This window comes from Oryctolagus cuniculus, chromosome 12, assembly GCF_964237555.1.
Source record: "Oryctolagus cuniculus chromosome 12, mOryCun1.1, whole genome shotgun sequence".
Classification (NCBI taxonomy): domain Eukaryota; kingdom Metazoa; phylum Chordata; class Mammalia; order Lagomorpha; family Leporidae; genus Oryctolagus; species Oryctolagus cuniculus.
This window is the reverse complement of record NC_091443.1, coordinates 102,585,005-102,609,304: the sequence shown is the minus strand read 5'-3', so window position 1 is coordinate 102,609,304 and position 24,300 is coordinate 102,585,005. Positions and strand designations below refer to the sequence as shown.

At 44.7% G+C, this 24,300-nt stretch overlaps 1 protein-coding gene across 1 annotated transcript in view; it reads right to left on the bottom strand.

The window, feature by feature from the left end:
- The window catches only part of ADAMTSL3 (ADAMTS like 3), a 411,707-nt gene that overhangs the window by 271,076 nt on the left and 116,331 nt on the right, over positions 1–24,300 (bottom strand). The window contains exon 4 of the mRNA XM_008275279.4: positions 17,157–17,284. Coding sequence (XP_008273501.2) covers positions 17,157–17,284 — 128 coding nt within the window. The remainder of the gene's footprint in view (positions 1–17,156; positions 17,285–24,300) is intronic.

Below are 24,300 nucleotides of genomic sequence, written 5' to 3'. Positions count from 1 at the left end.
CCAATTATGGTGTCTGAATCGGGACCTTTAGGAAGTGATTGAATTGGGCTGGATTAGGTTGCTAGGGAGGAGCCCATGATCAAATCATGTTGGCTTTGGCAATTCCAAGATGGCCGAATTGGGAACAGTGCTCAGCGGTAGGCTAGGGATAAGTAGTGTAAAAAAGAAAAAAAAAAGTGTAGGAAGTACCTTCTCAGGGGATACGTAGAAAACTGCAGTGCAAATTCTCTCTCTCTCTCTCTCTTTTTTTTTTTTTTTTTTTGACAGGCAGAGTGGACAGTGAGAGAGAGAGAGACAGAGAGAAAGGTCTTCCTTTTGCCGTTGGTTCACCCTCCAATGGCCGCCGCAGTTGGCGCGCTGCAGCAGGCGCACCGCGCTGATCCGAAGGCAGGAGCCAGGTGCTTCTCCTGGTCTCCCATGGGGTGCAGGGCCCAAGCACCTGGGCCATCCTCCACTGCACTCCCGGGCCACAGCAGAGAGCTGGCCTGGAAGAGGGGCAACCGGGACAGAATCCGGCGCTCCGACTGGGACTAGAACCTGGTATGCCGGCGCCGCAGGCGGAGGATTAGCCTACTGAGCCGCGGCGCCGGCCTGCAGTGCAGGTTCTACAGAAGGAATAAGATGTGCAGCCTGAACACAGACACAACACACAATCCAGTAGCTGAGAGCCCAAGAAAGCACCAGCTTTGGAGACCGAGGTGGGAGCAGACTGTGGTAACCACTGCCACTGCTGATAGAGCCAGAGGAAGAGCGTGGCCTGAGTCCAGCCTGGAGTCCTAAGAAGGAGAGGGTACCCATGAACCCAGTGGGAAAAAAAGGGCACAGTTCTCTCCCCCCGTCGTTCCCCCTTTCCTGGCAACTGGCTGAGAGAGGGTGGACGCCATTTTGGGCAGCCACGTGCTACCCTTGTTTAAGCTCACAGCAACCGGCTGAGACAGGACATCACGCCAACAGTGCTGGTGGCAGCAGCTCCAGTGCAACTGGCAGGGAGAAGGCAACATCTGGCCAGAGGCTCGTGTGTACACATGAAGTTCAGAGAGTCTAGCAGAGGGAAAATCCACATTCCCCACCACTTTGAGTCTGGCTGGGAGGACTGACAGGGGCTGGGTACCAATGTAGGTCTGTGAGGTGTCCCCCACCTCCCCATATACCACAGGCTTCAGGGCTCAAACTCACAGCTGGATCTGGGAACTCTGCTTCTCCGTGGACCATGCAGGCTGTCAAGGCAGGGTGGGTCCTCTGTACCCCGTGACGGTGGGAGCCTTGTGTGCTGAGACTGTGGGGATTCTGCTGCACAAGGGGGCACAGGGTGTAGCTGGGTCTCTGGGCAATCACTGTGTGGGGGTCCATGTGCTCAGAGCTCCCCGATTGCCTGGGGTGGGTCATTGCAGCGGGATCCATGCTCACAGTGAGGACGGCACAGATCCTTTGTGTGGTTCATACAAGAGCTCAGATGAGTACTGACCCACTGAGAGCTTCCACTGATATCCCACTGATCACCTTGGACGAGAGGAGTGAGGGTGAGACCACACCCACAGAGGTGCCCATACCCACCCCCTTCTGTTAACATGGTAACAAGAGGTCTACCATGCCAACTTGTGTGTCACCTGGATACTCGTCCCACCCTAGAGCACTGACTAAGCTCCCTAGCCACACCCAGCACACACCTCTGGGTCTTCATTGAAAGCACAGACATTCCATTGAGTCACAGAGCACAGTCAGAAACTCTACAGGCTAGAAGAGGACGGAGAGACATAGTCCAAGTCTTAAGAGAAAAAAACTGTCAACCCAGAATTCTGTAAAGCTCTCGTATATGATTGAAGGTGAAATAAAGACCTTCCATACAAAAAGAAATGGAAAGAATTGAAACACTTTGTCACCACTCATCCAGTCTTATGAAAGAGGCTTAAGGATGTGCTGCACACAGTAAAATAAACAGAAGATCACCATTTTGAAAGAATGTGAAGGGAAAAAAATCTCCTAGTAAAAGTATAAAGGAAATCTAAAGTAAACCATAGGAATATTTATGGAAAAGTGACAGGGCTAAATTGTTACTTATCAATGGTAACCTTGAATGTAAGTGGCCAAAACTCTCCAATAAAAGACACTATCTGAATGGACTAAAAAATAAGGCCCAATTATTTCTATCTACAAGAAACACAACTCACCAACAAAGATACATGCAAACTGAAAGTGAAAGGAAGGAAAAAGATATCCCATGCGAAAGGAAAGCATAAAAGGGCAGGTGTAGCTATCCTAATATAGGACAAAATAGACGTTAACATAAAAATTGTTAAAAGAGATAAAGGACACTATGTAATGCTTAAGGCATAATTCAATGGGAAGATGGGACTATAATAAATACATATGCACCCAATTACTGGGCGTAATTCAAAAGAAATGTTAATGGATCTAAAAGGAGACATACACTCCATTACAATAGTAGCAGGGACTTCTACATCCTACTTTCACCAAAGGACACATAAACTAGACAAAAAATCAACAAAGAAACAACAGAGCCAATAGATACTTTGGACAAACTGGACCTAATTGATATCTATAGTACTTTTCATCCCAGAGATGCAGAATACACATTCTTCTCATCAGTGCATGGGATTTTCTCTAGGATAGATCATATGCTAGGCCATAAAGCTAGTCTAAGCAAATTCAAAAAAACTGAAATCATATCAGTTGATATGACCACAATGAATTGAGACTCAAGGATCTCTAGAATATATGCAAACGGATGGAGACGGAACAATGTGCTCCTGAATGAACAAGAAGAAATCAGCAGAGAAATCAAGGAATCTCTGAAAACGAATGAAGACGACAATACATCATAAATCCCATCTCTATCACCGGAACACAGAATCGGATATGCACTTACTGGTGTGGCCTTCAGTTTCCTCATTTTTTAGTTCTGTGAATTTCTTGTAGCTTCAATTTTATATTTTTCAGTCTGTACTGTGTATTTATGTATGTATTTATTTATTTCTGAGAAGCAGAAAGACAGATAGAGAGCTCCCATCCACTGGTTCATTCACCAAATACCAGGAGTAAGGAACTCAACCCAGGTCTCCCACATGGGTGACAGGAAGCCAGCTACCTGCTCACTTACAGTGTAGGTACCAGCAGGAAGCTGTAATCAGGAGCAGGGTTGCATATCAGACCCAGGTACTCTGATATGGACTATGGGCATCCAAAGTGGTGTCTTACCACGAGGCCAAATGTATGCCACCAATGTTACTTTTCAAAGGATGTGTCCCTTATTTTACCCTGAATTTCTAGTTTTTAAAAAAATGAAATAACATCTTTTATCAGTGCAAATCACATGCATTTTAAAGACATGATGAAGAGACCCCTATGTTGCCTTTGCCCAGTTTCCTCCAATGATAACAAACATCATGCAAAACTGGAGTGCACAGCACAGCCAGGATATTGGCATCAACACAGTTAAAGCACAGAACATTTCTATCATCACATGTTGCCTTGCATAGCTGTATCTCCTTCCCTCCCATCTCATCTGCTTCCTTGTCACCTGACAATCACTAATCTGCTCTCCATTTCTGTAATTGTTATCCTACAAAGAATATTCTATAAATAGAACCATGTGGTATATAACCTTTGGACATGGGCAGTTTTAACCTCATATGTTTCTAGAGCTTCTTTAAGGTTGTTGCATTAAAACAATGGTTCATTTCTTTTTATTGTTTCATAATGTTCCGTGGTGTGGATGTGCCACAAACTGTTCAACTCTTCACCCAATAAATGGCATCCAGGTTGTTTCCATGTAGGGGCTCTTAAGACTGTAAGTACTATAAACACTCATATACAGGTTTTCATGTGAACCCAGGTCTTCATTTCTCTGGGACAAATGCTAGGAGCTGTATGGTAGTTGCACGCATATTATTTAAAGAAACTGCCTGCTTTCCAGTGTAGCTTACCGACACTCATCACCACCACCAATGTGCGAGTGACACAGTTTCTCTGAAGCTCGACAGCATTTCATGTGGTCACCTTGGCTTTACCCTCCTGACAGGCATGGGATGCATCTCACTACTATTTCATCATGACTTCCTTAGCTATGGGGAACATCTTTCCATGCATTTATTTGTCTACTGTACAACCTTTTGGTAACATATCTGTCTGTGTCTTTTGTTCACTTTCTAATTAGGTATTCATTTTTGACTTGATTTTAAAGAGTTCTTAACATAGATACTATTCTTTTGCTAGATACATGGATTTCAAATATTTCCTCCCATTGATCTAATGTTTATACTTCCACCAATACACCACTCTGATGACTGCAGCTATATAATCAGTCTAAATGTCAAATAAACTGATTATTCTAACTCTATTCTTTTTTTAAGATTTATTTTAATTTATTTGAAAGTCAGAGTTACACAGAGAGAGAGAAGCAGGGGCAGAGAGAGCGAGAGGGAGAGAGAGCAAGAAAGAGAGAGGTCTTCCATCTGCTGGCTCACTCTCCAAATGGCTGCAACAGCTGGAGCTGGGCTGATGCGAAGCCAAGAGCCAGGAGCTTCTTCTGGGTCTCCCACATGAGTGCAGGGGCCCAAGGATTTGGGTCATCTTCTTCTGCTTTCCCAGGCCATAGCAGAGAGCTGGATTGGAAGTGGAGCAACTGGTACTTGAACTGGGGCCCATATGGGATGCCGACACTGCAGGTGGTGGCTTTACACCACAGTGCCGGCCCAATAACTCAATTCTTTTTTAAACTCTTTTAGAATCTACGCTTTTCTATATAAAATTTGGAATAATTAATTTATATCCACAAAAAATATTTGCTTTTTGTGATTTTAAAAGAAATTGGATCAAGCTTATAAATAAGAACACTCCAAAATAAAACACCGAAAGACCTCAAAAGGAAATAGGAGGGACCAGCATATCTCTGGCTAATTAAACTCACAGCTCCTTTCTGTAAATTGCCCAAGCAAGCATCTTAAACTGGAAATGCCTCTAGCATAACTTAGAGCAACAACACAAATGAACACACAAGCCAGGCAACAGCAGTTTGGACAGGACTGAGACTATGCAAGGAGAAGAAAATGTCTGCCCCAAACATTTATTCACACTGTCAGACACAAAACCAAAGACACCGTATCTGAGATTCAGGGGATAGAATGCTACTTTTAAAGTTGCAATGAACAAAAAGTATGTCAGAAAAAAATAGAGAAGAGAAATAAAACATTTAGCAGGACATCTGGAAAATAATTTTAGGTTAATCTCCCTAGAAACTAGGGCAAATACAGAAAAAGAGAAAATCTACTATATGAATAGTAGGAGTTTCAACAAACAAAAATAAAGGAAAATAAGAAAAAGAAATCTTCAAGTTCAAGATTGAAGGGAAGGGGCCAGCGCTGTGGCATAGAGGGCTAAGCCTTCGCCTACAGCACTGACATCCCATATGGGCGCTGGTTCTAGTCCCGGCTGCTCCTCTTCCGATCCAGCTCTCTGCTATGGCCTGGGAAAGCAGTGGAAGATGGCCCAAGTGCTTGGGCCCCTGCACTCGCATGGGAGACCCGGAAGAAGCTCCTGGCTCCTGGCTTCAGATCAGTGCAGCTCCGCCAGTTGTGGCCATCTGGGAAGCGCACCAGCAGATGGAAGATCTCTCTCTCTCTCTCTCTCTCTCTCTCTCTCTAACTCTACCTTTCAAATAAACAAATAAATAATTTTTAGGCTGGCGCCGCGGCTCAATAGGCTAATCCTCTGCCTTGCGGTGTTGGCACACCGGGTTCTAGTCCCGGTCGGGGCACCAGATTCTGTCCCGGTTGCTCCTCTTCCAGGCCAGCTCTCTGCTGTGGCCAGGGAGTGCAGTGGAGGATGGCCCAAGTCCTTGGGCCCTGCACCCCATGGGAGACCAGGAGAAGCACCTGGCTCCTGCCATCAGATCAGTGCAGTGCACCGGCTGCAGCGGCCATTGGAGGGTGAACCAACAGCAAAAGGAAGACCTTTCTCTCTGTATCTCTCTCTCTCACTGTCCACTCTGCCTGTCCAAAAAAAAAAGTGTTTACCATGTAATAAAATGAGACTGATAGCTAGATGCAGCTTTGTAAACACTTAATCTTGAAGGAAACTCTTAACTTTAAAGAATCCTCCTGGTGGAGCTGGTGCTGTGGTGTAGCAGATAAAGCTGCAACCTGCAGTGCCGGCATCCCATATGGATGCCAGTTCGAGTCCCAGCTGCTCCTCTTCTGATCCAGCTCTCTGCTATGGCCTGGGAAAGCAGTGGAAGATGCCCAAGTCTTGGGTCACTGCACCCACGTGGGAGACCAGGAAGAAGCTCCTGGCTCCTGGCTTCAGATCTGCCCAACTAGGCCACTGCAGTCATTTGGGGAGTGAACCAGCAGATAGAAGACTTCTCTCTCTCTCTCTCTGCCTCTACCTCTCCATAACTCTACCTTTTAAATAAGTAAAATAAACCTTAAAAAAGAGAGAAAAGAATGCTTTTGGCACCTGAGTAATAGGTCAACTACAAAAGAACAAAAGCATAAGCTAGTCTGACAGCTCTATGATTAACACTGTACACCCGACTTTATAAAGAACCATCTCAACAGAGAATGACTGTGTGTCAAGAATGTTATACCCAAATAAGACATTCACTGTTTACATGTGAAAGCAAGAGAAAGAGACGTAAGAACTCATAAACTGTAAGATCCACACATTTATCCTGAAATTAAAAAGGTTACAACCTTTGGTGCTCCAAGTGGGCCATGGGTACACAGCATTGACACCACCTGGGAATCTGTCAGAAATGAAGGCTCCCGGGCCTCGCTCAGTTCTACTGCATCAAAATCCACATTGTAATGAGATCCCCAGCTGATTCGCAAGCACATTAACATTCCAGGGCGCAGCCCAAAACATGTTTCTGCCAACGAAATAATGACTCAAAATGTAGAACACAAAAGACTGACAATAAACCTTGAAATAATGCACACAAATAAACTTCAACAATGGTTTGAAGTATGATTGTGAAATAAAAGATAGAAAAGAGAAAAAAAAAAAGCTGGGCCAAAAAACTGGGAATAGAATCCCAAATTCTAATAACAAATCCCAAGAGAGGAGAATGAAGAAGAAAGGCATAAAATATTCATCATCTTACATAAGGAGAAATCAAAAGAAACTACTAATGGAACTTGTAGTTATAAAATAATTATTAAAATATAGTTTTAAAACCTTATAATTTAAAAATAAGATATAAGTAATTCCAAATTATTAGAGGTGAAATTTAAAGAGAAATATCAAAGAAAAGAAAGATTTTAAAAAAAAAGATTTTAAAAAATTGTAACTTGACGGCCACAGCATGCCGGCCGCAGCGGCCACTGCGGGGTGAACCAACGGAAAAGGAAGACCTTTCTCTCTGTCTCTCTCTCTCACTGTCCACTCTGCCTGTCAAAAAAAAAAAAAATACTGTAACTTGAGCACATCCATTGAACTCCTTCCTCCTTACACATCCTAGTGCAAGGACCGACCAAGTTTATTAACAAATGAACACCTCTCTATAACACCTGGAAACTCATAGAAACTGCACACAAGCTAGAACTTCAAGTCACTTTTGCTCTGTATAGAGTAAGCAAGGCTGAACTAATGGAGAGCACAGAAACCTACTATGCACTGAGCACAAAGATTTCTAACTCTGGGGTAAGAGAAAGACATACAAGACAGAACCCACCCACATCCACTCAACTAAGAGCGACAGATGCCGCAGCCAGTTGTTGGCTATCAGCAGCTGTAGACACACATGAGATCCCCTCCAGACCAGGACTGGAGGCGGTTCCTTGTAACATGCATAGTGCCTGTATGGGTGAGGTGTTCAGAAAATTTAAGAAAAATGGAGTTGCTGCAGAGGCTATCTCCAAATAAAAGAAATCCACAAAAAATCAGTCCTTAACACAAAGACAATGTCCCTTCCTATGAACGTTGTCAACTGAGCCTCTAGGTCACTCTCTACGATGATGCAAAGCTGCAACAGACCTAAAGCAGTGATTCCTACTTAGACAGAACGGACGTTTCTCGCATGGAGAGCCAAACTGAATTAGGAAAGGATTAGGAACTGGTCCAGCTCTGACTCTAATCCAGGTCCCTGACATGTGGAGCATAGGGACTTGGAGGTAAACACATGCACACATACATGTATGTGTATGTATAAATGTTCACTTATCCACACGTTAGGGTACTTCAAAAAGTTCTTGGAAAATGGAATTAAATATAAGTTTATCTTTTGTGCAGAATTTTGAAATTCATGCATATTCAGGGCCTTCAAAAAAAAGTTTGTGGAAAGGGGCTAGCATTGTGGCATAGCAGGTGAAGCCACCACCTCTGACGTCAGCATCCTGTAAGGGTCCAGTTCACGTCCCGGCCTTCTCCACTTCTGATTGAGCTCCCTTTTAGTGGCCTGGGAAGGACAGTGGAAGATGGCCCAAGTGCTTGGGCCCTTGCACCCACGTGGGAGACCTGGATGAAGCTTCTAGCTACTGGCATCCACCAGGCCCAGCCCTGGCCATTGCAGCCATCTGGGGAGTAGACCAAGGAATAGGAGGTTTCTCTCTCTCTCTCTCTCTCTCTCCCCCCTAACTCTGACTTTCAAATAAATAAGTAAATCTTTTAAGAACAAAGTTTGTGGAAAATGTATACTGGGGAAAAGCTATGTTTTTGATCTAAAAAACTCTGCATTTATCCTTTAATTCTATCTTTCCATGAACTTTCTGAAATATCCCCATTTATAGATAGCTTTAAAATTTACTCTTCTAACACTTTAAGTGGAAGCATACATCATTGGGTTGTTTGCTTTTACCAAATAAGAATGAATTTAGATACAGCCTCCAAGTTTTGCTAAGCTGCATTTTTATAATTCTCCTTTATTCCTGGTAATGATTCTTTCCTTAAATTCTACTTTGTGTGATGTTAGCACTGCTATACCAATTTTCTTTTAAATAATGTTCACAGGTTCTAGCTTTATTTTTTTTAATACTGATTTATTTATTTGAAAGTTAGAGTTACATAGAGAGAGGAGAGGCAGAGAGAGAGAGGTCTTCCATCTGCCGGTTCACTCCCAGATGGCCGCAACGGGGCTGGAACTGCGCCGACCCGAAGCCAGGAGCCAGGAGCTTCTTCTGGGTCTCCCACGTGGGTTCAGGGGCCCAAAGACTTGAGCCAACTTCCACTGCTTTCCCAGGCTACAGCAGAGAGCGGGATTGGAAGTGGAGCGGCTGGGTTTCAAACTGACGCCCATATGGGATGCCAGCGCTGCAGGCCAGGGTGTTAACTCGCTGAGTCACAGCGCCAGCCCCAACAGCTTTTTCTACCATTCCTTTATTTTCAGTCTTTCAGTGTCCTTCCATTTAAGGCTTGTCTCTAGTAAATACATTTAACTTCTTTACAGCCTACCAATCTCTGTCTTTTAACTGGAACACTTAGTCCATTTACAAATAATGTAAAAACTGATACATCAGGGTAATTCAAAAAGTTTATGAAAAATGCAATTGAAAGATGAGTTTATTTTGGTACAAAATATTTTGAGATCCATGCATAGTTTTTTCATAATGTGCACCATCAGTGAATTTCTGAAGACATGTCATATACAGGGGTTCAGATGTGTCATCTCACCATTTCTCTTCTACTTGTTACAGTTGCTGTATGTTCCATTTTTCTTCTTTATTGAGCTCATTTGAATCAATCAAATATTTTATTGGTATTTTATAGCCCCCTTTATAATAGCTTGTTGGTTACACATGTTTTACTATGTTTTTGGATAATTACTCTAGAAATTAAATGTGCATCCCTGAGTTTGAAAATTTTAATGTAATTTAGTTCCTTTTACCATTTCCTGGGCAATTCAAGGATGTTTGAACATTTTAACTCCATTCTCATATTTTATATTACTGTTTCCCCACTTTTAAAAAACTCTAGACAGAGGTAGACAGTTTGGTACAGTGTTTAAGATGCTGTTTGGCGGGGACAGTGCTGTGGCACAGTAGGTTAGTCCTCTACCGGCAACCCATATGGTCACTGGTTCTAATCCCTGCTGCTTCTCTTCTGATTCATCTCTCTGCTGTGGGCTAGGAAAGCAGCAGAAGATGGCCCAAGTCCTTGGGCCCCTGCACCCACGTGGGAGACCTAGAAGAAGCTCCTGGCTCCTGGTTCTGGATTGGCCCAGCTCCAGCCATTGCAGCCATTTGGGGAGTGAACCTGTGGGTGGAAGACATTTCTCTCTGTCTCTCTCTCTCTCACTGTCTGCAATTCTACCTCTCAAATAAATAAATAAAATCTTTTAAAAAAAGATGCAGTTTTGGACACCTGCATCCCATATCAAAGGGCATGGGTTCTGCTGCTTGCCAGTTTCTTGCTAACGCACACCCTGGGAGACAGCACATGATGGCTCAAGCAATTGGCTACCCACTACACATATGGGAGACCCAGATTGAGTTCCAAGCTCCTGGTTTCAGCCTGACCCAATCTGTATAGTGGGGTTTGGGGGAATAAATCAGTGGATGGAAGATCTCTGGTCTCTCTCTGTCTCCCTCTACCTTTAAAATAAATTGACAATAAATACACCAAAAATGTTAAACTCTGCAAATACTTAAGCTTCACAAAACATGACGAGGACTGTTTCACAGCTCATGCGCACTCGTATTTGCAGTCTGCATTGCACTTCTCTTCATGCTGCGTGTTCACCGTCCAGGTGGGGTCTTTTCCTTTTTCCTGCAAGACTCCCTTTAGTACTTCTGTTAGCACAGCCAGCCAGTGAAGAACTCGACTGAGTTTTGTTTCTCCAGAAATATCTTCATTTCACTGAAGGATGTTTTGGCTAGGTAGCGAATTCTAGCGCAGTGGTTCTTTTCTTTCAAGATGTAAACTTGTCATCACATCACCTTCTAACACGAAGTTGGCAGCCAGCCTTATTTTTTCAGTCTTATTTTTTGCACCTTTGAAAGTAACTTTTCTCTTTGACTTCTTTTAAGATTTTACTATGATGTGCTTATTCCTATTTTTTCTGCTTGAAGCTTGAAGAATTTCTTGAATTTGCGGTTTGGTAGGCTGATTCATGTTGGGAGATTCTAAGTTACTATTTCTTTTTTTGAAAATAGATTTAGCTCTTTATTTGAAAGTCAGAGTTACACACAGAAAGAGAGGCAGAGAGAGAAAGAAGGAGAGAGAGAGAGAGGTCTTCCATCCACATGGTCACTCCCCAATTGGTCGTATCAGCCAGATCTGTGCCGATCCAAAGCCAAGAGCCAGGAGCTTCTTCTGGGTCTGCCACACAGGTGCAGGGGCCCAAGCACTTGGACTATCTTCTACTGCTTTCTCAGGCCATAACAGAGAGTTGGATAAGAAGCGGAGCAGCCGGGATTCAAACCGGCACCCATATGGGTGCTGGCACTGCAGGCGGTGGCTTTACCTGCTGCACCACAGCACTGGCCCCTAAATTACTATTTCGTCAAAAAGTGTTCCTTCCCTATTCTCCATTCATGAATTCTTTTCAGGTTTCTAATTACATATGTGTTAGGTCTTTTCACTTCGCTCCATAGAGCTCATTCTATTTTCTGTGTTCTTTCTCTATGTGATTGAGCCTGGTTATTTCCTACAAACCTATACACCTTTTTGCTGTTTATAATCTGCTCATCTACTTAGCTCATTACTTTATTTATGCTATGATTCTGTTATAAAATTGCCATTTGATTCTATTTTATGTATTTTAACAGTGTCAACATAAATGTCAAATTTTAAAATTTATTTATTTAAAAGACAAAAGAGAGAGACAGAGACAGAGACATCTTCCATCCACTGGTTCACTCTCCAAATGCCTGGAACAGCCAGCACTTGGCCAGAACAAAGACAGAATTCTGGAACTCACTCCAGATTTTTTCACATGGGTGGCCGGGACTCAAATCCTTGAGCAGCCGGCGCCGCGGCTCACTAAGCTAATCCTCTGCCTTGCGGTGCCGGCACACCAGGTTCTAGTCCCGGTCGGGGCGCCGGATTCTGTCCCGGTTGCCCCTCTTCCAGGCCAGCTCTCTGCTGTGGCCCAGGGAGTGGATGGCCCAAGTGCTTGGGCCCTGCACCCCATGGGAGACCAGGAGAAGCACCTGGCTCCTGCCATTGGATCAGCGCGGTGCGCTGGCCGCAGCGCGCCGGCTGCGGCGGCCATTGGAGGGTGAACCAACGGCAAAGGAAGACCTTTCTCTCTGTCTCTCTCTCACTGTCCACTCTGCCTGTCAAAAAATAAAAAAATAAATAAATAAAGTAAAAAAAATAGTCTGTTCTAAAACATTAATAGTGTTTGAAAATCAAAAGTCATAGAATCCAACCCTGTAGCCTGGCTCACAAATCTGTCTTCCTCTTCAGCACTGACCCATTCTGCTTTCTCTCTTTAATGCCACTGTCCAGGCAAAAAGCTTCTTTTCTTCTCCTCCTCCTGGCCTTTATACACTAGTTTTTTGTCCTAATCATAATTATGCCTGTAGCATAGAGAGCTTCATCCATCCTCTTGACGTAGCTTTTAATTGTTCATCATTTGATTGTTTCGCTGTTGGCTGCTGTCTCCTCGGGTTGTAAGAACCATGTGGATCTATGTTACCTGAATTTTAAACTCCTTATCCAGGTCAAGGCTAAAAGAAGGTTCTGGAACTGGAGACTCCTGAAGACTTCACTGGGCAAGCTATGCTGTGGGCCCACCTCTCCCTCTGTGCCAGCAAGCAGGAGAGGAGATGGGGACCTCAGTTTGATAACTACAAATTAAAAAGAAACTTTAGGGACACGGCTTGAAGAGGTCAATATTTGTCCCGTACAACTGGTGGGCCAGGGGGCACAAAATCAGTGTCTTAATTCACATGCAAGAACCGTAAGGGCTGACGGCCCAGAGGCGGCAGCCCACGTAAGCAGAACAGGTGTTGCCGCGCTGGTTCCCTGAGCTTCAGCAGTTTGCTTAGCACAGTTCACATGAAGGCTTCCTGGAAACCAGATGTGGGCCACATGGAGGAGGAGCTCCGTGTTGGGGTTGTCTAAGGAACTCGCCAGGGCAGCCAGAGGTGACTGCATGTCAACAGGGTGGAGCTGGTGCACACAGAGCTGTCCAAGAGTTGGGGGAAGAACAGTATTTCCATGCAAAGCGTTGCAAGGAGGGCTGTGGCCCTCCTACTGCCGCAAATCTGAGGGCCTGGCGGCAAGAGACCCCAAGGGACTTGAGAGGGCTAGGGCAGTGTCTCAGAGAAAGCCACCCAGCCAGGTTTCCACATCTGCTAAGCCAAAGAGCGCCAGCATCTACGCGCAACGATGAAGTCAAGTCAGAGCTCCGCTGCCTTCCCTTCCCTCTTCTCTTGCTGGAATCTCCCTTTCTGGAAAGGAGTGGAAAACAAGCACCCTGTCTGACCAGCAGCATCCGCGAGCGCAGGGGGGCCCAGTTAGGAAAGAGAAGACGGCGCACAGAAGAGAAAGCTGCTGCTCGCGATGTCCCCATCCCACATGGCAGCACCACGCTGAGTCCTGGCTGCTCCACTGCCATGTCTTCTCTCTGCTAATGCACCAGAGAAGGGAGCAGAGCCCGGCCACCCACATGCAAGACCAGCATGGAGGACCGGGCTCCTGGCTTCCGCCTCACCCAGGCCCGATTCTTACGGCTATGTGGGGAGTGGACCAGTGGATGGAAAATCAATCTCTCTCTCTCTCTCTCTCTCTCTCTCTCTCTCATGCTCTGCCTTTAAAATAAATAAACAAATCTTTAAAAAAAAAAGAGAGAAGATGAAAGTTCACATGCATTCTGAGATACATCACTTGTCAAAATTACATTCCAAGCAAAATAAAAATAATTCAAGACTAAGTCAAATAATAAATAAATTGTAAACATTTTAGTTGTATGACAATAGGATGAAAGTGAACCTTTATGGTTCTTTTATTAAAAGATTTATTTTATTTATTTGTTTGAAAGAGTTATGGAGAGAGGCAGAGGCAGAGAAAGAGTGGTCTTCCATTCCACTGGCCCACTCCCCAGATGACCGCAATGGCCAGAGCAGAGCCAGGACCTTCTTCCATGTCTCCCACGCGGGTACAGGGTCCTAAGGCCCTGGGCCATCTTCCACTGCTTTCCCAGGCCACAGCAGAGAGCCAGATCGGAAGAGGAGCAGCCGGGACCTGAACCAGCACCCACATGGAATGCCGGCACTGCAGGATGGGGCTTTAACCCACCGTGGCACAGCGCCAGCCCCCCTTTATGGTTCTTAATACATTCCTCTAGACTCCTTTTCACAAACCAAGTACAAACTATTAGAAAAAAGAAAAAAGACAAATGCCAATAAACCCCACACTTTTCCCCTTCTGACTTCACCATTAAGTCCAAGTTACGCAGAATCCTCAGACTCAAGGTTTGGGGGCAGGTGCCAAAGTCCTGAGGTCCCCACTACAGCTTCCGGGCCAACCCCTTCTCCCAGCAGTGACCAGCACTGGGACAGGATCTACCCGGTACAGAGGATGCCTGCCCCCCACAACCTGCCCAGGGCTGTGGCCCTCCTCCTGCCAGGCTCAGCTGGCAATAATATATATCCCGATATATATTAGCCCCATATATCCCAATAATGCTAAGTGGTACACAGCCTGACAGGCAAGAACTCGAGGAAGCAGACACACCACTTTGTCTTCACTGAGCTAATCCCTGCTCTCAATGCTATAAACCATTCGCTTCCATTTCAGTGCTGTGAGTCAGAACCCGCGCAGGGACCAGGAGACCACAGTTCCCGGAGTGGGCCAGGAGATCTCCCCCTCCAAGGCCACGTGTACGATCTCTCATCTGCCCTGCTGCACGTAGTCTCAGGAAACTGCAGGACACATTAGTCATTGTTTCATCCTGTTTTATGGTGTATTTAACTGTGACCACAGTGAATTCCGAATCCGAGCCAAAATAGGTCCTCCCTGCATTTCTGCGCCATACCTTGAAGCTCATCAGTAAAAGCCAATTCATTCTTTCACCCAACAACAGCCACACTCTGAGGGCGGCTGCCAAGAGGATGGAGGCTTCTTCTGCCCAGGGCCAGGGGGCTCGGTCTTACCTCGGAGCTGAAATAGAATTTTAGGGGGCAGGGGTGGAATCATTTGACCTAGTGGCTAAGGTGTCGGTATTCCACTTCAGAGTACTTGGGTTCAACATCAAGTTCTGCTCCCAATCCTATCTCCCTGCTATTGAAGATCCTGGGAGACAACAGGTGCTGGCTCAGGTAGTTGGACTGATTCTAGGCTCCTGGCTCTGGCCTGGTCCAGTCCTGGCTATTGAGGACATTTAGAGAATGAGCCAGGTGATGGGAGCTTGCTCACTCACTCTCTCTCTCTCTCTCTCTCTCTCTTCCTCTGACCCTCAAATAATATTTAAAAAATTCCTGGTGGGATTTTAAGTTGCCACATGAAGAATGACCTCACATTTTCTCAAAAGAATTGGTAAGTGCTGGCTTACTACAAATTCATTTTTTTTTAAGTAAGCTAACCTTGCATTTTAGCAAATGCTATTTCATGTAAGCATATCTAAGACATGAAAACAGAACTTGCTTTAACTTATTTTTAAAAGATTTATTTATGTACTTATTTATTTATTCAAAAGACAAAATGACAGAGAGAGAGAGAGAGAGAGAAAGAGAAAGAAAGACAGAGAGAGAGAGAGAGAAAACTTTCCATCTATAGGTTCACTCCCTAAATGACCACAACAGCCAGGTCTGGGCCATGCCAAAGCCTCCAGAGCCAGCCACTTCATATGAGTTTCCCACATAGGTAACAGGGGCCCAAGCACTTGGGCCATCTTCTGCTGCCTTCCAGGTGCATTAGCAGGGAGTGGGATCAGAAGCAGAGCAGCCAGGACTCCAGCCATCGGTGTGATTATGGGATAGGATACTGGCATCGAAAGTGACGGCTTAATGCTCTATGACATGACTCCTGCTCCCTATATTACCTTGTTAGCCAATGGATTGTCCTGAGTAAGTGAACCAGGAATAAAACTGCAGCCACTGAAAGGCAGAATCCATCAGACTTAACTCTTGCTTTAAGACCTGACAACTCCAACCAGTGACTTAATATGCCAGGCTTTCTCTCCTCAAAGCCAAAGTCCTTGATGCCTCTTCCATGAGCTGGGAGCCTCATGTGGGTGAGATTTGGTCACACCCATGAAATTGAAACAACAGCTATTTAAACAGGTTAATTTGAGGTTGGTTAATAGTCAGACAAAACAGGTGTTAAATCACCATCATAGAGCAAGGAGACTTCAAAAAGTTCATGGAAAGTGGAATTAAAAAGTAAGTTCATTTTGGTGCATTTTTAAATTTTTAAAAGATTGGGCGGGCGCCACGGCTCACTAGGCTAATCCTCTGCCTTGCGGCGCCTGCACACCGGGTTCTAGTCCCGGTCAGGGCGCCGGATTCTGTCCCAGTTGCCCCTCTTCCAGGCCAGCTCTCTGCTATGGCCAGGGAGTGCAGTGGAGGATGGCCCAAGTGCTTGGGCCCTGCACCCCATGGGAGACCAGGAGAAGCACCTGGCTCCTGCCATCGGATCAGTGCAGTGCGCCAGCCGCAGCACGCCAGCCGCGGCGGCCATTGGAGGGTGAACCACCGGCAAAGGAAGACCTTTCTCTCTGTCGCTTTCTCTCACTGTCCACTCTGCCTGTCAAAAAAAATTTTTTTTAAAGATTTATTGTATTTATTTGGAAGGCAGGATTACAGAGAGAGAGAGAGAGGGAGAGACAGAAAAAGAGATCTTCCATCTGCTGGTTCCCTCCTCAAATGGCCATAAAGGCTGTGCTGATCCAAAGCCAGGATCCAGGAGCTGCTTCCCAGTCCCCCACGTGGGTTCAGGGGCCCAAACACTTGGACCATCTTCTGCTGCTTTCCCAGGCCATAGCAGAGAGCTGGCAGTGGGGCAGCCAGGACTCAAAACTGTGCGCATATGGGACACCAGCACTCCAGGCGGCAGCTTAACCCACTATGCCACAAGGCCAGTCCTGGTGCAATTTTTTTATTCATCCCTACTTTTTTCATTGTATACATTTTCCATTAGCTCTTTGAAGACCTTCCTTGTATTTCCCCAAGTAGAGTCATCCCCCTTCCTCTGCGCCTCCCCCACCAGAGGCACTGACCCTTCACACACACCGGAGCCCTCATGCCACCACTGACCTCCCTGTCAGACACCTGCGCAGAGAATAGGAGGCCCCTCCTCCGCAGGTCCGGGAGCAGTCACTCCAGTCGCCCCAAGCGTCCCAGTTGCCATCTTTGTCTTCATCGGAGCGAGTGTTTCTTGAGGTCTAAATGTGAGAAAAAAAAAATTATGGACAAGTGTGGTGGGCATATCCCACTGCTTCCCAGTTATGCCCAAATCTTCTAGCTCTAAACAGAAAGCAAAGACTCAGTTAGGCAACATGAGAAAGTGCTAGAGACCTGGCGTAAACATCCCGCTGCTAGCTGACAACACGAGCAGTCCGTACTTCAAAGGCTGGCATTGCGACACAGTGTGTGAAGCCATTGCTTGAAACCTGGGCATCTGTACCTGTGCCAGCCCACCAGTCCCGCTTCCTGCTAATGTGCCTGGAAGGTAGCAGAAAATGGCCCAAGAGTTTGGGTCCCATGTGGGAGACCCAAATAGAGTTCCTGGTTCCTGCCTTTGTCCTGGCTCAGACCCGAAAGTTGTGGTCATTTGGGAAATGAACCAGCGGATGGAAGATCCCTTTCTCTCTCTCTCTCTCTGTTTGTCACTCTGCCTTTCAAATAAATCTTTTCAAAAATTTTTGTTGAGAGTATATCTCATGTTATATGTTTCTTTTTCCTACAAGTTTAGAACAAACTGCAAATGAATGTTAAATTGCTTCAGTAACAAGGGAAGACCATTCTCACCTTACTATTCAGTATATTTCTGGAAGTTTTAGCCAGAGCCATTAGGCAAGAAAAAGAAATCAAAGGGATACAAATTGGAAAAGAGGAAGTCAAATTATCCCCATTTGCAGATGACGTGATCCTATACATACAGGAACCAAAACAGTCTCAACAAAGAGACTCACGGTTTGGAAAAATCGCAGAATATAAAATCAACACACAAAAATAAATAGCCTTTGTATATATAAACAAGGCCATGGCTAAGAAAGAACTTGTAAGATCGGTCCCATTCACTATAGCTACAAAAAAGTTAAATACCTTGGAATAAATTAAACCAAGAAGATGAAAGATCTCCACAATGAAAAAAAATCTGTGTTCACAGACTGGAAGAATTAATATCATCAAAATGTCCATACTACCCAAAGCTATGTGATCCCAATCAGAATACCAAGAACATTCTTCTCAAATCTAGAAAAAAAATCCTAAAATTCATATGCAAACACAAGAGACCCCCAAATAGCTAAAGCAATCTTAAACAACAAAAACAAAGCTGGAGGCAGCACAATACTGGATCTCAAGACATACACACCAGGACAATTATAATCAAAACAGCATGGTGGCCGGCGCCGCGGCTCACTAGGCTAATCCTCCGCCTAGCGGCGCCGGCACACCGGGTTCTAGTCCCGGTCGGGGCGCCGGATTCTGTCCCGGTTGCCCCTCTTCCAGGCCAGCCCTCTGCTGTGGCCCGGGAGTGCAGTGGAGGATGGCCCAGGTGCTTGGGCCCTGCACCCCATGGGAGACCAGGAAAAGCACCTGGCTCCTGGCTCCTGCCATCGGATCAGTGCGGTGCGCTGGCCGCAGCGCGCCGGCCGCGCCGGCCATTGGAGGGTGAACCAACGGCAAAGGAAGACCTTTCTCTCTGTCTCTCTCTCTCACTGTCCACTCTGCCTGTCAAAAAATAAATAAATAAATAAATAAATAAATAAAAAAGAAAAAAAAACAGCATGGTACTGGCTCAGAAATAGACATGTGAACCAATGGAACAGAATAGAAGCCCCAGAAATTAATCCATGCATTAAACAACCAAATAGTCTTTGACAAGCAAGTTGAATCACTCCCCAGAGAAAGGACCATCTCTTCAACAATGGTGTTGGGAAAACTGGATCTCTGTATGCAGAATTATGAAACAAGACCCCTACCTTAAACTCTATATAAAAATCAACTCAGTGGATCAAGGATCTAAATCCATGAGCTGATACCATTAAATTACTAGAGAAAAACATAGGGGAAACACTATAAGACATTTGCATAGGCAAAAACTTCTTGGCTAAAAACCACAAGCAATACAAGAAAAGTGGGCAAATTGGGATTACATCAATCTAAGAAGCGTTTACACAACAATGGAAACACTCAGCAAAGTGAAGAGGCAACCAACCGAATGGGAGAAAATATTTGCAGACTGTGCATCTGATAAAGGATTAATTTCTAGAATATATAAGGAGCTCAGAAAACTCAACAATAACAAACAATCCAGTTAAGAAACAGGCTATGGATATGAATAGACGTTTTCAAAGGATCACATACAAATGTCCAAAAGACACCAGAACAAATGCCCAGGAAAACTAGCCATCAGGGAAATGCAAATGAAAACAGCAGTGAGGTTTCCCCTCACCCCAATCAGAATGGCTATCATCAAAAAATCAAAAACCAACCAAATGCTGACAAGGATATGGAGAAAAAGGTGTCCTAATATGCTGTTGGTAGAGATGTAAACTGGTATAATCATTATGGAAGGCAGTTTGGCGATCCCTCAGAAAGCTGAAAGTACATCTACTGTATGATCCAGCCATCCCACTCCTAGGAATTTACTCAAAGGAAATTAAATCAGAATATGGAGAAGTTATCTGTACCTCCATGCTTCTAGCAGCTCAAGTCACCATAGCTAAGCTGTGAAACCAATCCAGATATCCATCAGCTAATGACTTGGATAAAGAAAATACAGTACACAGACACAACGGAATACTATTCAGCCATAAACATGAATGAAATCCTGTCTTTTGCAACAAAATAGATGCAACCGGATACCATTATGCTTAGTGAAATAAGTCAGACCACAAAACACAAATATCAAATGTTTTCTCTGACTTGTGGTAGCTAATATATAGAGTACAAAAAAATAAAATCCTGAATGTGTAAGAGGGAAACTGACACCTTATGATCTGATTATCATTTAGCCTTTGTCTATAGTCCTGTGGAGCAGTGGTCTTTCTACTTCTTGTTTGTTGAATACTATATTTAGTGGAGTATTAGGCCTGTGATTATAAAGTATATTGAAAGTGTGTCATTGCAAAAAGAAACAGAAAAATAAGAGAGGAAGGAGGAGGGATGCTGGGAGAGATGGCAGGAGGGTGGAAAGTACGTATGTTCTTAAGCTGTGTGTAAGAAGTACATGAAATTTGTTCCCTTTATATAAATATTTTTTTTAAAAAGACAAGCAAGCAAACAAACAAAAAACCCACATCCTCTCAGCATGCAGCGAAGTTCAAGTCACACAGAATTTAGTAGGCAAGCTCGAAGCTGAAGAGCAGTGAGGTTTATGAGGGAAACCTTGACATGCTAATAAACTGCGGCCTGTGACTGAACGAGATATTGCACAGGTTTCCTTAAGCCCTTAGGCAAGTGACCTCATCCAACCAAAATAAAAAATTAAATTAAGAGAGGGATCTGTAGAAGGGGACCTTCAAAAGTGAAATGAAGAAAATAATGACTAAAAGCAAAGAGGGTTATTTTTTCCAATAATTTTCATGCAGGGCTCACCGGTCAGTGGGTTTTATGGCCATTTGCCAAGCTCCCTACGCACAGCACAGTAAGCAGTCCTACCGGAGGCAATTCTCAGTAACAGTCAAGTGAAAGGAAAGGATACATATCTGGTGACTGATCAAATCTGTCATCAGCAATAGGGGCTAATTAAACCCATACTATTTACTGTTCTAATTAGACCTCTGCTCAATTCAATTTTCTACCCTAAATGTCACCCACCATAACTGTGTTCTGTCTATAACATAATATAAAATATAAAGTTTAATTCATAAAAAATACAATAAGCAGTTTAATACATTCATCTGGACTTTCAGGTTGGGTGAGTTCAAATCATTTAGGTAAATGTTTAAAATATACACAGCTGAGTTTGATTTTTCATTTTGTCACTCGATATACTGATAGGTCGAATGTGAAAAGTTGAAAAACATCATCATATATATTTTAAAATGAAAGTTGAGAGTTCTCTGCAATATTGTTTTAATTTGTTTTTATTCCCACCATCCCATCTGTTCAGTTTATAGTTAGAATCAGGTTTCTTTCCATAACTTCTCCACCTTTGCTTATAAAAAAAAAAGAAGAAAAAGATTCTGATTCTAAAATAACCAAAAATAGGCATGCTATAAAATGCAAGCATTGGGTTTCTCTGGTTGGATCAGTAGAGTATTCCTCTCCCCCACCCTTAGAAAACAGCATTTTTTTTAAAAGATTTATTTATATTTTACTTGAGAGTCAGAGTTACACAGAGAGAGGAGAGGCAGAGAGAGAGAGAGGTCTTCCATCCGATGGTCCACTCTCCAATTGGCTGCAACGGCCAGAACTGCGCCAATCTGAAACCAGGAGCCAGGAGCTTCTTCTGGGTCTCCCACACGAGTGCAGGGGCCCAAGGACTTGGGCCATCTTCTACTGCTTTCCCAAGCCAAAGCAGAGAGCTGGATTGGAAGAGGAGCAGCCGGGACTAGAAGTAGCGCCCATATGGGATGCTGGGGCTTCAGGCCAGGGCATTAACCCTCTGAGCCACAGTGCTGGCCCCAGAAAACAGCATCTTAAAGAGGAGTCTTCCAGCTTTTCTCCTCTCCTTAGCCAGGAATGAGCCTGGGCTTTGTTTTGAAATCCTGATGCTGTCTCCTCCCAGCCAGTCCTCCTATGCTTTTCATGCATGCGTCTTTATCCACAGAGTAGCAATGAGCTTCCTGACTTCCACTCAGCTCTCATCTCTTCCCTTTGACTCTAGCAGCCTGATGATAGCCCAAACACTTGAAATCATGAATTCTGTTGAAACAGAATGAAGAGTCCTTTCTGAAAATACATATTTGCATCTTTTTCCTGCTAGCAAAAAAAAAAAAAAAATACCCTGCTTCCTGGTACTTCCATCCCTTCAGAGCAATTGGGAGTTCAGTCGCTTACAATTCTGCAGAAAAGATCTTCTCATGCTTTCTCAAAGTCTCCAAGATCTGGGTAACACTTTCAGTGTCTCCTACTCTCCCATCTCCTTCACAACTACACTCTTTCTGTGCACATTTAAGTTTGCATGTTAAAAAAAATATTTGAGAGGTGGGGGTGGTTGGTCAGTGGTAGAGGGCTCCCATCCACCTGTTCACTCCCTAACTGTCCACAATGGCTGGGGCGGGCAGGGGTCAAAGCCAGGAACCAGGGACTCAACTCAGGTCTCCCAGATGGCTGGCAGGGATCCAACCACTTCCATCACCACTTCCTCCCAGACTCTGCATTGGAGGAAGCTGGGGTCAGCGGCTGGAACTCAAACCCAGGCAATTTGATATAGGGTGCTGGTGTCGTCTTTGGCATCTCATCTAGTAGGCCAAACACCTGCTGCAGTTTGCATATTTTTTTAAAGTGTGATGTCCACAATACAGTACTGTACCTAGAAAGAACACAGACCACACATTGCCCCTGTGATCCAGGTTTCTTTGGTGAAACCGGAGCTACCGTGCCTCCCTTCCTCCCTGTCTTACCCCCTCCTTGTCTTCCTTCTTTCTTTGTCAGCCACATCTTTTATTGGAACGCACTATGGATGGAGTATCACAGAATGATTAATAGCCACTTGACTCTGAATCAGTTCTTTAAACCTTCTAAAACGCATCTATAAAATAAAGATGATAATCTTTAACCAAACAGGGTTTAAATAAAACAGCCCCAATAAATTAACTCAGATAGCATCTCAATAAATGTAGTTGGTGTGATTGCTGTTTTTTTTTTTTCGAAATGTTGAGAATAGAGCCAGTTAGCTCCCTCCCATTTGAGCTTAACATTAATCACCACTGACTTTCTCTTGTTGGCTTTGGCCCACAGTACCAACCTGCTGAGATCTGTTTGAACCCTGAGGCTTTGCTGCTTCTACGTGCTCACTCCAGCCACTGATAAGCATGCTGGACATAGCTCTATAACCTTACAGAGTTGCACTAATGCGTGTTTCTGCATTAAAATACTAGGCAGGCCACTATGCCAAGAAAGCAGCCAACTAATCGGACTCAGCATCTGTGGACAGAGTTTAATTTTACAACCATGAAATAAGACCAATGAGCTTCATTAAGTGTCAGGAGGCAGGAAGGATCATGGGGAGGGTAGGACTCAGTGTTGGCAGGAGGTGGATGGGGCAGGGTGGAGTCGGCGCTCAGAGTGCATGGTGGAGGAAGTGAGTCTCGAGAGAGAATAGGGAACGCAGCTCCACTCTGGCCAGCCCCAACCCCGAACTATAGTGACAGGGGATGCAGCTGCTGGTCCCAGCTCCGTCTTTGGCCTCATGGTGATCTAGAAGGGAAACTTCTATGTCTAGGAGCTGGATATGACCATTCCCAACCCCCTCTTTTGAAACACCTCTTTAAGCGGTCTTCAATTATGCTTACTTTATAAGGTACACTGCTGTCTGAACTCAATCCAAGTCTGAGTCAACCAACTTTATGCCTCTCGGTGACCCTACTTGTGGCCAGGCTCCAGGCAACAGCACGGAGGAAAACCTGGAGTGTCTTGTCCTGCAACGAAGTGGCTTCTGTTTATCCATGGAGCGACTACTGCCGGCCAGTGCTTTTCCTACACTCTCTAACCAAGCCCTGGAGGTGGATGTCACCATCTGCATGTTATAGGTGAGCAGTTGCCACTTTGGGGACAACATGCGTTCAAAGGCATCGGGGCCTGGGCAGAACTCTTCCCCTCTGTGTTATCCCAGATAAGTCCTGTGTTTTCTCCAGGGATGCTCGCTTCCCTTCCCAAACGGGAGTTCAGTCAAATACAGAAGTGGAGCTCTCGTCACTCCCCGTTAGCATTTCGCGTCTCACATCACATACATCTGCTGCTTGGATCCACTTGACCACAGCATTTTTTCAATATCTCAATGAAGTCGTTCACTCCCTCCACCCCTTATGACAGGCAGAGCCACAGTTCTGTTTCACAAATGTGTTTCTTTTAATCCAAGTTGTTTCATGAGGAATATGCACTCCTGTTCAATGTTTGTGGACTCAAAATGCATTTGCTCATTTTCTCACATGGACATATACCAAAGGCTTGCTGAACCTTAGTTAGGTTCAGGGTTTCATGCCCTGGGAAGACAGTGTGGGAGTCCAATGTGGCCCTTACGTAGCTTACATATCAGCAGGCAGCAGGTGAGGGAAGCAGAGAC